General features: G+C 41.9%; 1 protein-coding gene across 8 annotated transcripts in view; it reads right to left on the reverse strand.

Moving 5' to 3' along the window:
• Window positions 1–13,275, reverse strand: part of LOC136438531 (puratrophin-1-like) — a 168,888-nt gene that overhangs the window by 39,987 nt on the left and 115,626 nt on the right. For all 8 annotated transcript variants that reach the window (XM_066433347.1, XM_066433350.1, XM_066433345.1 and 5 more), the window contains exon 10: window positions 2,432–2,570. In XM_066433347.1, coding sequence (XP_066289444.1) covers window positions 2,432–2,570 — 139 coding nt within the window. The remainder of the gene's footprint in view (window positions 1–2,431; window positions 2,571–13,275) is intronic.

The following is a 13,275-nucleotide window of genomic DNA, read 5'->3' on the forward strand; positions in this document are numbered from 1 at the left end:
TAAACATGACCAGAGATATCACTGACACCCCACATAACGACGGATGCTCCTTCTCAGGACAATTGAGGCATACATCATCGCTGGAGTCTTGAACAGAAGCCACAGATGAAAATGCAGATAAACATGCTACAGCCGTGAACACATTAGACGATACACAAAACCATCCTTCCGAACAATCCACCTAAAGCAGGGTCAAGACAGTCAAATCTCACCTTGAAATTCTGCCAATAAAAATACGCAACATCCCTCGTTTTGCCCCAAAATGACTTCATCACATACGAAGAGGACACGACAGTCCAAAAGCATGAGAAATCTTGCAATGCCGTCCCCGGATCGTGCGATAAGTCACGTCCATTCTAAAGCCGTATGAGTCAGCGGCGAAGCGACCAAGCATGCGTGATGCAATCCCTCCTCCTTCCAAATGGGTATCCGAACGTCTGATGGCGTTTTAGTTATTCAACCTTGCACCCGGCGGGTACAGGCAAGGCTCGATGGATGCATTACATACAGATATGTACTCAGGGCTCGTCCACAATGATGTGAGGAGGGGGGAGTGATAGTGGACTGTGTACCATACTGTTTTTTTAATCCGAAGACCTATTGAACCAGAAGCCAAACTGATCAAAAAGTGTCACTGGCAAGAAATAAGACAACTCACAAGCAAGAATTGAAATGTAATCACACAAAAACTGTTACAATTGTTTCATCCTCGTAAAACAAAAATACACAGGAACTGTTATCATCCATAACAATGATGCTCGTAAAAAAAATACACGGAAACTGTTATAATTGTTGCATCCTACTAAAAAGAGTTAAGATAATAAAAATATTATAGGTATTCTTAATCTTACTAACTATCATCCCCCTCCCATCCTTCCCCATTGTTTTTTCATGGACCAGCCCCGACACTAAGAGACAAAATGCTGCATCCCAAACACAGCGTGACAACCTGTTTCATTTCCTAATTCCGCACACGAGATGGGACATCTACGGAGGTAATGAGATTGTTTGAATCTGCGCGACACGTTTCACAATCTCGTTACCGTCACGAGCTCGTTACCGTCACGAGCCTGGCAATTGAGCCCCGAGTTTGCTTGGGAAGCAAAAGCTTGATTGAACATCATTACCTTCCTGCAGTGTGCGGGCGTGAGGGGAATAAGAAAGAGACAGGAGGAGAGCTTCCTTTCGCTTTCCCGGAAACATTCCATGTGATGTACGCTACATGAATTTAATTCCCTGGCTTATGATACTGTAAATGCATTTAAGTTTGCAGTTTTCGCAGTAACTTCTTCACTGAGAACTTCAAACCACCACGAAAATGCTTGTTCCGTCTTCTGCCCCGACTGAGATGGCAAAGCTTCTATTTGCTTCCACAGAAATATTCTATGATTGTCATTCCCCAGTTTTCTACTATACTGGTCCTATTTTGTGATGAAAAATCCCTAAAAATCCTTGACACTATTTTGAATTCAACACTTTCTTCCTGAGATCAAAGCCTTCCAGTATAATTTCTATTTCTACAATGTAACGTTTTTGTTATTTTTGTTGATGATAGAACAGTCAGAACTAAGTAACATTAACACGTAAAAAAAGATGGCAGCAGAGACCTCCTTGGTAGGGAAGGGCTGTCAAGAATGCTGTTTGATTGAACTTTAACTTGAAAAGGAACAAAAGGGAAGGAAGGACCGCAAAGAAAGACTACAAGGGAAACAGGTGTCACAGTTCAGCAGGTCTGTGATCCTTCCCAATGACCTTGACATCTAGAGGGATGTGGTTCCTTAATCTCTAAGGAATTGTTTTTAAATATTTTAAGTAAACAGTTATCTAGCATCCCTTGTTCTGCCGCTATTCCCAGAAACAGGGTGGTGTCCTGCAAGTTCAGTCAGGGTAAAGTTGATTGACGTATGCGGAAGGCTAAGGTCGACAATATCCCGTGACTGTTGCCTCTTATGTTGTGGACATGTAGCGTAGAAACTTGTACATTTATCATGCATGCTTTTGTATTATGGGCATGTAGGGTGGAACATTATAGGTCTACCATCCAAAGCATACATACATTGTAAGAAAACAAAGTCCGCTAAATATAAATCAGTCAAGTTCAAAGAAGAGACGAGTTTGATTCCATGGATACTATCCATCCACCCTTGCTTTAATTTTTACGGGTCGAAATTTACAGGTGGGATAGAATCTGAGTCATAGCTGGAAAGATTGAATTGAAATTTGGTGACTTAGCCCTTAGCCCATCCCTTAAGCATGTCCCAATGTTACAGAACGTTCTACACAAGACTACTTGACACACAGCTTACCTATATACACCTGGAGATCCTAATTGGAAATCCTCACTTTCCTGACATTGTCCCTGCTTTTTAAGCATCTCACAATGTTACAAAATACTATGTTACAGACAAGACTCCTTAAACACAAGGCTCACCTGTATACACCTGTCCTCAAAGGCCTTGAGCTTCCTGCCCTGCTCCATCTGTACCCTCCTCTGCTCCGGAGAGGCCGTGAGTTTGGACACCATGTCAGAGCAGTAGTTGTACAGGTACGTCACATAGTCCAGCGAGTCCCTGGGGAAGACAAATCAATAAAACTTCAATGGACAATATTAAACGTTGTCATTTTGTATATATGTATACAGTGAGTTTATGTCGACTGCATTGAAGTCACTGACTAGTGCTACTGTTGCTAGCAAGCCCTGAAAGTGAAGCAAACAAAAAGTCATGGCTACAAATCTAAGTCTTATTATCAAACCCAAACTGTCACATAGTCCAGAGAGCCCCTGGGGAAAACAAAATCAACATCGTACATTCAGGCACTTCAGCAATAAACCCACAGGTTCTCTCGTTCACAGTGACCTATATTTTCCATTGTACACCTGCAACTGTGACTCTATCCCAGGGGACTTCATAACAAAATTCATTGATTGAATAATGCAGCTGTTGGAGGGCAATAAACTACAAATTGATAACATTCAAAGATATCTAATGTCGTCACTTTGCACATAGCGAGATTACTGCACAAGTGCACATTATTGTCGACAGTAAAGTTACTAGCACTGCCGACAATTGAGAGCCCTGGAACTAACTAGAAATCATATGTATGACTACAAGTTTCATCCACCCAGATTTTGGTTATTCTATCCAGAGATCCTCTGTAAAAAAACATATACTGATACCATCCATTCTTTCATGTCAGCAATATCTTGTATTATATGGGTATGAAAGTATTAATCCCAATGGACTTGTAAGTATAAGGCATCTGTCACTGTCTGGTCTTAATGGTTTATTCTTCATACAATATATTATGTACTGGTCGATGGAAACAGTGTAGAAAATAAGACAAGAGAATTAGAAATGTATCTTAATCAAGCAGAAGAATCCATTGTCTCCCGAGATGATATGTCCTCGTTCAAGGTTCAAGCTACATTTTTAAACTTTCAGTTCAGTTTATAACATAATACCTTTTCTCATGTTCCTTATTAAAAGTAACACAGTAGGCATGAATGGCCGATTGTGGGTTGCAGCAGAGGATTCAATCTCGCACAAAAACGAACCACCAAGTCACAATACAGACGGGCAGTTGCCAACTGTGCATTTATTGAGCCTTCCTTTCCACTAGACCGATCACTGAGCGACAGTACTCTCTCTCTCTCTCTCCAATTTAACATCTTTTATTCCTCATAAAGCTACCAAAATAGGATTGGTGTAACCCTTGATTTCATAATCAAAATATGATGCAATATGTTAACGTACGATTTACAAGACAATAAAACACACAAAACGTACAAAAATTTGTTCTTTATCTACCAAATCTATCAAGTGATCTGTTTCTGCGGTAGCAGGCAGAAGGGTGTGTAAAGAACATTCATTCAATGAGTCCCTAGCTAATACAATGGCCAGGTGATCTAAAGAAAGATCCTCTTTTTTGTATAATTGGAGAAGCCCTGAAAATCCACAGGTCACCCAACAGAATCTAATAAATCAACATGTTGGCAGTAATGTTCATTGATTCTGAGTTTATTGCCAGGCCAGGCACATAATACTGGGCGTCCTCAGGGGGGAGGGGCGTTGTGATGTTATAATCAATCCTGGAGAGACAGGCTGATTTATTGTTATTACTGGTCTATTGCTGAAAACTGTCTCATGAATGGGAGAGAAATTGATTTCTTAATTTGGGTCAAAAACGTGCCATGTCTATTCACCGAGTACTGGCAGTTTGAGTGTCTACTGTTTTAAGTGTTTGAACATTCGCTTGACTTCAGACAAGTATATACATACACAAATGTTAAGATTGCTGACATTTCAAGACTTATAAAGGTAAGGTTTAATGACGACATTTTTGGGTCATAGAATTAGAATGAAAAATACGAACATCAAAGCATACTTAGGTACTTGTACATTTGTACATGTCACAGTATCAGATAGATCTACTACATTTCAAATTTGTATCAATCCCGGAGATTTGTGGTTATTGCTGCTCTACTGCTGAAAACTGTCTCATGAATGAGAGAGAAATTGAATTCTTAATTTGGGTCAACACAGCAGGTCTATTCACGGAGTTGTGGCAGTTGGGGGAGTGTACACTGCTTGAATATCAAATACTGAATGGCTACTGAATAAGAATAAATGCATATATTTATAGATCCAAAGAACAAGTTCGAAATGTTTCAAAACTATTAAGTATATATTTACAAATCATTACAAAGGTTTGTAATTGATTCTTAACTATGGCAACAAACATCCGCGCGGTGACTCGGAATGGACTCTATCAGTAGTAAAGCATAATAACAGTAACAATGTAGCAAAGTCACACAATACAGTACCCAACATTTAGAATTAGATGTCACTTTTCCAGTTTCCATTGAAGGATATTGAAGTTAGAAGCTATACTGTTCTTGGATGGACATTTCAAAGTGTTACCTGTCCTCTGATATGGTGTAACAGACCATGTTTCCCTCTACATTGTACAGTAATACATCATACTATCATTATTGTGTGTACTTGAAACATATACTGAACTTAATCTGTTAACAGATTCTAATTTTGTGGCATCTTTTTAACTCTTAGGTGAACAAAAATAATCATACAGCATACATATCTACGTATTAAAGTCCATACCTGAACTGTTCGTACCTGGACCGACACATCCTTCTGGACAAAACTCAACTTTCCAACCAGCAAAACTCAAGACATTCACTAAAGATCTGTCTAATACTGAGCTAAGGAGCAGCAACAAACCGTTCACCAACGCGTCGTTCCTTGGAATGAACTGGGAGTGAAAACAGGATGCACGGTGCCTAACCTGACTATAGTAATATGCATGTCTGCAAACACATTCTCCACACACCACTGCCTTCTGTTAACTCTACCCCCAGCACCAAGCTAAGTAAGGCAGGGGTTGAGCAACCTGGTCACGTACCGTCACACTTGTACGAAACACCTGTCAATCACTTTTTAACTCCTCACCAGGTGTGATGCTACCTGTCTTCCGCAAACTCCTTCAAGAAAAATCAAAGAACCCAAGACTACCTGCGCTGTACCACATGTGAGGCGTTTCAGCCCTCGCCTGTGCGTGTGCTACCTTGAAGGTGTTTCAGGTAAAGTGAGGGGTGTGTGTGTGCGTAAGAAAACTCACACTCACTTCACTGAGAGATGATGTCATTCAGAACCACCCGACTGGCAAGAGCTTTTAAACGTGGCAACCCGCATAAATGCCCTTCATTACAACCACGGAACCTTTAAAGTGGGAAGAAGCGCTCAGCCCCCTAACAGGGGCGGTATTGTTCCCCAGGTCCTGACAACCCCGGCTAAATGGTCGTCAGTTAGACCGCAGAAGGGAGGAGGTCAGGCATTGCCTGAAGGGTCAGCAACGAAGAAGCACCCCACAATTACCCTCCGCTCTGATTTTCAGCCAAAGCAACAGAAATACTGGAAATACTGGTCTGTATTGTCTTCTTCGAATGGGTTTAAAAAAGCCGAAACAATAAGAAGTCACATCTGTGAAGAAATTTTAGTATTCAGCTCTGAACTTGGTAGTGTTGTGAAGAAATTCTGTTTTCATTCCAATTTGGCGGCATCAAATTAATTCATCTTTCAAAAGAAGCTTGAACCGTTGGGTAAAATTATCAAATTTTCCTCATTTCCTGTTTGATGCATAGTGAAAAAGCGCAGTGCAAACATACTGTACATATACCATAGGTCAGGTTTGGAAGGCCTACTCTTTTTCGTTTGTTTTGCATTTGGACTGCAAAATAAAAAGTGGTACAGTGCAATTTCGCACATATAACATTGATGTTTAGTTACCATATTATCATGAGAATTCCAAGTTCTTAACCAATATGTCCTTTGGGAAAGAGTTCAAAGACTACAAAATAAACTCTATAGCACAAAAATTGTTTTTCAGCATGAAATAGTAGATGACAGATGGCACTTTGTAATCTTATATGGCAGCACTAAAGCCATGTTTATTTTATTACTCCATAAAGGGCACATCAAAGAAATTGTGTCTGAAAATTGATCAGGAATTCTGCCTTGATTCCCCCCTTAATAGCACCATTAGGACACATTAACAAAAGAATTGCGGCTGAGTCATTCAAAACTTTGCCATGGGGATGCTTAAAAAAATCAACAATTTAAATCGATAAGTAAATATGCTTTTGGCTAATAAAGAATAAATGATTTTATAATCCTCTTGAAGTCTTCTATTGCTGAATTTTAGGGCAAATGTCGGCCTTACATCAAACGATTACCGGTAACTGTAAATTTAGGTACCAATTGACATTTTACTGTTGTCCTATCCACTTGTCAATCATTATCACCATGGCAACAGAGGGACCATTCTGGGGAAATGGTTCCGGCGGGAATTTCAGAACTTCCCAGATGAAATTGAAAGGACAAATTTTCCATTTGAAGACTTGATCAATCAAGTCTGACAGGGGAATAAATACTTGTGAAATGCTGCTCAGTGTGTGGTCTGTAAGAACAGAGGAAAATCAAACCGACTTTGCAGAACAAACTTCATTCTATCTATGGCTGATATGCAGCTTTACTGGACTTTTGGAGACTCCATACCAGACTGTAAAGTATGCTTCCAGGATAAACCCACTCTTATGTATCATTGCTCATCTGTAAAAGGGACTAGTTTTGATCCTAAACATTTCAACTCTAGTCTAATACCAGTCAAGTCTTCAGCAAAGTTACAACTTACAGCAGAATCTCTGTAAAGCTCCATGTAAAAACACACATAGATCCTATCAAACCGGAACAGTGATACAGAAATCTGTAGCTAAAACCGGAAAACGACAATCCCTGCTGAAGAACTCTGCTGTACTCTACTCTGGTAATCTCTCCAAGCAGACGTATGGTTTTATCTTTGGACTTCAATGGTCAAGCGTCAGGACCATTGTCAGGTTTCCAGATACAGATGCAAATTCAACTGACATTTGAGATGTTTTACCCAACATCTGCTTGGAGATTACCTTGACACTTGCAGGGTCAAAGAGCAGCATGATGACATAGCACTTTTAGTTTGGCACTAAAAGCACAGATTGTGCATTAAGTTAACAGAATAATGAGGGGCAATCACAGCCCTGCACTTTCACAAATGTAACAGCACGGGAGGTCGTCTGGTAGGAAGTCAGAACATCCAAAATGGTGGCTCTATATATGTTGAGTTGAACATTAGATAAATTAAACAATTGGACATATTTGGCCAACACAAAAGAAGAGAAATTTGAGGGAGGGGGGGGGGGGGCGCATGATGTTCTGTGAGGTTCCATTTCAGAGGTCATCTGAAGGGGGACAAAGTGACCCCTCAGGTCAGGACAAGGCAAGGTCATTCCAGTAGGCAGAAAAATATATCGCAAAGAATAAATCCTAACTTCTGTGGAGACCCAAATACCTACAAAGTTCTTTCACCATATCTCAATGGACCCAGTCTGCCTCTGTAAAAATGTGTGGGTTCAGAACGGTCCTGGCGGGTCAACATGGGTTAAATAGGGTGAATTCGGGTTTTGAGGGTTAAAGTGAGTTCTGGTCAATTTTTAGTGGGTTCATAATTACCATGGTCCAGTGACTATGAACCCTCATTAGCAGGGAGATGGGTTCCGGTGGGTTCAAATGGGTTCAGCCCGCCGAACCCTCTGGCGCTGCAAACACTTAGTCATTTTTTGGTGCCGTGCCTACAAATTTGACCAAGTCCATAAATGCGAACCACCTGTGCCAACAGCAGCCGTGCCGCAGCGCCCCCTTCTGTACGCAACAGGCAGCGACCGAAGCAGTGATAAAGGTCAGCTTGGGAGCTAGACAGCTAACAGTGGCTAAATCAACGCTGTCCCTTGGAAATCTACCCTAAAGATTAATAAATAACTAAATAATCGCTGGCATTCCTGGACAAATACAACACATGGGCTTCCTTATTTCCTATGGAGTTATGGATAGAAGAATTCAGTTAAAATAATTCGGTCAGGTTAGTCTGCACATTTGCCCTGTGCGGGCAATGTCCGATACCCAACGGTGGCCCGGCAAATTATCACAAAAAATGGTCAAATTATTGATCATTATCATTATTGTACATTTGCACAAGGACATAAAGCTGCACGTCTACAAGAAGTCCGCGGCCCAAAAAACAAAGGTTGTCTGACAAGTGACAAGTTTTGTTTTTTTGGGGGGCCGCGGGTCTTGTTTACATCGCAGCAAGTTGCCCCGCGGGGAGTACTGTATGTACACACTGATCACGAGGTCTCGCACAGCGCGACTGAACGATAGTCCTCGAGTGATTTACGCCGACACGTTATGCACTTTGCAGGCCTCCCGGGCGGCGCCGGCGATCCCGGGCGGCGCCGGCGATAGTTTTTTGGGGGGAGCGCTGATTCACGATTTTCAACTTATCCGGGCCACTGGATCTTTTGCTGAGTTACCCGTATTGCTGGCGAATCTGAATTGCCTTCTACATCTCAACCATAGTTTTAAGTATAGTGAGAACGTACGTATTGACCAGTTAGGAATAGTACAAAAATTCACGGGGAAGTTTCGTACGCCAGGTAAGTGGACTCGTCCGACTGCTGGATCCGATCGGGAAAGTGATTGACATGCGCGGTCTCTGTGTCAACTTCCAAACAAAGACGGTTTTACTCCCTGATCGATCATATCAGCGTTGCGTGTGGTTGTGAGTGTTGTCTCAAATAATGTTCTAAAACCTGAAAAAGGATGTTGAGGAGAAACTTTTCGGGAATATGCAGCAACGTTTCCCCAAAAACAATTCAGCCAGGAAACAATAACAACAAAAATCACATTCGCGCGGTGACAACTGAACACGAATCTAACATTTCAACAAATGTTTAGAAATTCGACAACATTTTATTCTCATCCTATGGACATCAAGAAAAAGGGGTGCTTTTTCCCCTACAATGTAAAACTTGTCGGATTTCTAATACAACTGTCTCGTTTTCCTCTTCAAACGGGAAATGAGATTGCTCGGTGTTATCACAAATCTCTGACAGAATCTCTGAATTCGTCAAGAAAGAGAATACTAGTCTAGTAATTGGCCAGGAGAGTCAGTCCACACGAAGGTTTTGCCGCCTCGGACGGACAAGCCCCCTGGTGGCCAAATTCTCCTGGCATTGATTATTCTCCCAAAGCCGGCGCTGCTACTGTAGATGCAGAAATGTTCGCGGTGGTTTTATGTTTGCGGCTTTCGCGGTGAACTCAAAACCACCGCGAAACGTTTTGCCCACCAAGGACTGTTACGCTACTCATTTTTTTAAGCGCGAACTTAAAATCACCGCGAACACTCAATTTCCGCCCTAACGCGAAATAAAAACCACGCAAACGTATATGCATTTACAGTACTAGCCCCCGACCCTCCCCTCTCCCCTGGTCGGAAAATATGGTCCCACAGCAAGGGTCCAGCACGCAGCAGTAACCGACTGCCTTCAGAACAAACGCACTTGATTTGATTATTAAACGAGTATCATAACGTTGGAACTGTGTACATATAGAGGGAGAAGTTTACAAGAACGCTGCGCATACCGTAATAACTTTATCATTCTATGGGGTTTATATAATTTTGGTTCAAGTTCTTCAATATCTCTCAACTTTTTCAAGAGCGAACAAAATAAGCCCATCGCTCAGTATTTCTGAACGCAACGACCAGGATGGGACTATATAGAGCATTGCCGATCGAGCCACTCTACACATGTAGATGTCTTTAATTTCAGCCCGACATAAAGATTAAAGTTATATCCCAGGACTTGTGGAATAAATTTGTAGTCATACTAAATGCGCACGTGTGCTTTGTCTAATATTCTCAAGTGCATATTAACGCCCAGTACAAATACGAAGCCCGATGTGCGTTCTCCCTTACCGTAGGCAAGCGCCAGACATGGCCTTGAATGAGTAGAAATCGGCCAAATAGAGAAGTTGGCGCCACCCGATAGGTACAGTTTTAGGAGTGGCCAACTCTTCTATTTGGCCGACAAATTCTACCCTTTCCAACCACGTCTGGAGCCTGGTAGAGGCTAGTAGTCAATCAAAAGGCAACAAATAGAACATTTTGCAGCTAGCAATTGGCCGAGAACGATGGAAATTGTTACAGTAAATCAAGGCCTCAGGCCGAGGTTAAAAGATGACCTCCTTGAGTGACATAATGACCCTCCCCAGTTATGAGTAAAGAAATGAAAATCTCACTAGGTCGTGCTTTTGGAATCTGTCCACAGAATGAGATGGCCGTGGGTCGTTCCACATCGTCTTGTTTTCTCGGCCAGAACGTCCACCGGCCAATGTAGTAATTCTCCTGTTCTCCAATGGTGAAATAGAACAGCGTCCCTGGCCATGTCAGACATCGACTAAGTCACCTCTGTTTCCCGCCAGTTTCCTCACATGTGTATAGGCAAATCCCAAGAGGATTAAAAAAAACACACTAGACAGGAAGAATGCATTCCGATCTGTGCAGCAGATTATTCATCTCCAAGCAGATGTTAGCCTGGGCGACATCCTATGTGTAAGAGCCCCCGGTAGAAATAGGATGCCACCAGGCAGCAGTAGCAGTTAGGTTGATTTCGAGTAGCTTCCGTGGATAGCTGGATAAATTTTAGAAATTGGCCAAATAGAGTGAATAGTGTGCTAGGGGAGTCGGCTACGGAGCGAGGGTCCAATATACCATCCAGCGTCAAACTGTACCCCTATAGCAGACTAATTCCTCTTGTATGTTTTTTTGTCTATTTGAGCAATTTCTTCTCTTTCTGGAGCCTGGTAGAGGCTACATTTCGAGCGCCGACTGAAAAAAACAACTCACACCAACAGAAAAGACTGCTCATCTGCTAGGAGACAGCTGATCGTGACCTTACAGAATGAAATGTCGATATCATCTTAATTATATTTTGTAGCAACTTTTTATTTGTATGAATCTAGAAGCTGCAATGATCACATCGTTTCCAAGTTATCTAATTACAAGGGCATTGACATTCGCAGCAACTTGAAATTAGGCTCATGCCCTTGATCAAACTTTATCTAATACATGCGTCGGTGTCTCCGACTTGGGTACCCTGGGTCTAAAATTGTCGGATTGCCGCCCAACTATTGGCCGATCGAGTGTTGGCCGTTGCTCGGGCGGGCTACGGGCACGTTACCTGTTAACGACCCTAGGCCCCAAAATTGTTGCCGAGGTATCGCTGAATTTAGTGAGCCGAGCTGCTAAAAATCCCCCGAAGCCCGCGTAATCGCCATGGCGTCGCCCATTTGGAGCTCATCGACACGTCGGCCGAGCTCAATTCTTGTAATGTGATGGGGGATTTAAAGCCGGTGTCACATTTAAATTTGCAGATCGCCCGTAGCTGCCGAATTTCACAATCGCCCGAGCGTCGACCGTATTTTTCGCTGAAAATCTACCTCGTCACAAATAGGACGGGGTTGGGCGACGCCAGTCAAACAAACAGTGTTGGTGTTTTTTTTCCAATATTTGCAATGAATTTGTACTTTGAACTTGGTATTCCTTTTTTTGGAAAAATAGTATAAGAAGTCAACTTTTATTCCAGTCTCAGTTCAAGAATATATAAGTTAACACATCTAGACCAACAGCAAAAAATAAACAGGAAGTATTGTCCTTGGTGTCTACATGTCATTTATAAGCAATTATTTTGAATGAAGATTTAACTTTGTAGTGGAATTGTCTTTCCTTATAAAAGTAAGGCAGCATGATTGGACAAGTTGATACATTTTTCTTTATCATCTTATGTTATGAACCAAATCGTCACGTTTCAGACATAAAGAGGGAGTTCGGCCCGACCCGGTCAAGCTCCCACCCGACACTAGCACAACGCTCGCCCGACTTTTCCAAAGTGCGACATGTCGTTTTTTTTTCTCTTAAATTAAGACTATTCACTAAGCACCCGTCAAGCCCCCATCACAAATCGGGTCGGCTCATGTCCGACCTACATATTTATCACAATTCAGAAATCAAAGTTGGTTGACTTTATACCCGGTTAGTCGATTCTGACTTTGTCCGTGTGCAAGAGATGGGTCATTTCCTGGGTGATCTATAATCATAAGTGTTGGACGGACGTCGCCCGAAATTTGTCAAATTTGTGGCGCGGCAGATTTTTATCCAAAAAAAAAACGGTCGAAGCTCGGGGGCATGTTAGAAAGCGTAAACTGTTAACTATATCACATTTTACAAGCCGTGCTAGGCATTGTTAGTATGGCGTGGTGATGCAAGGCCAGGAAATATAAGGCAACATTGCCTTTACATTTTAGTACGTACATGTATCACCCGCGGTACTAGTATGTGCGAATGTTGTCTCCATACGTTTAATGTAACAGATACCTAACGTTACGTTGGAGGTCGTTGTGTAGAAATCATGTACAACAGGTGGTTTGACCAGAACTGCATGTGCGGCACATTTCAAATTGCGTTATGACTTAGAGGGCTGTGTAAATGCTTATCAGTACTAACATTCTCATTCAGCAAATGTTCCGGTCTGTGTTGTCCAACCGGAACCAAAGGAAAAAAAAATGTTGCTAATTGATAGATAAAATCTGACAAATGTTGCAGCAAACCGTTATAGATCTTGATAACGAAAACACTCCGGTACACCTGTGGAATATAAGTAGAATTAGACTTTTTTTTCCATTTTTTTGATAACGATTGAAACTCCAATGTCACTACTTCTGACACGATGCTATAGCTCTATTGCCGGGTACTCCACATACTGCACGCGGTAGCCAAGCCTTTTGCTGTTGTGTCAGCGAATCATCAGTCATTTGTTTGGAAGTATTG

The sequence above is a fragment of the Branchiostoma lanceolatum genome, chromosome 7, assembly GCF_035083965.1.
Source record: "Branchiostoma lanceolatum isolate klBraLanc5 chromosome 7, klBraLanc5.hap2, whole genome shotgun sequence".
Lineage (NCBI taxonomy): Eukaryota > Metazoa > Chordata > Leptocardii > Amphioxiformes > Branchiostomatidae > Branchiostoma > Branchiostoma lanceolatum.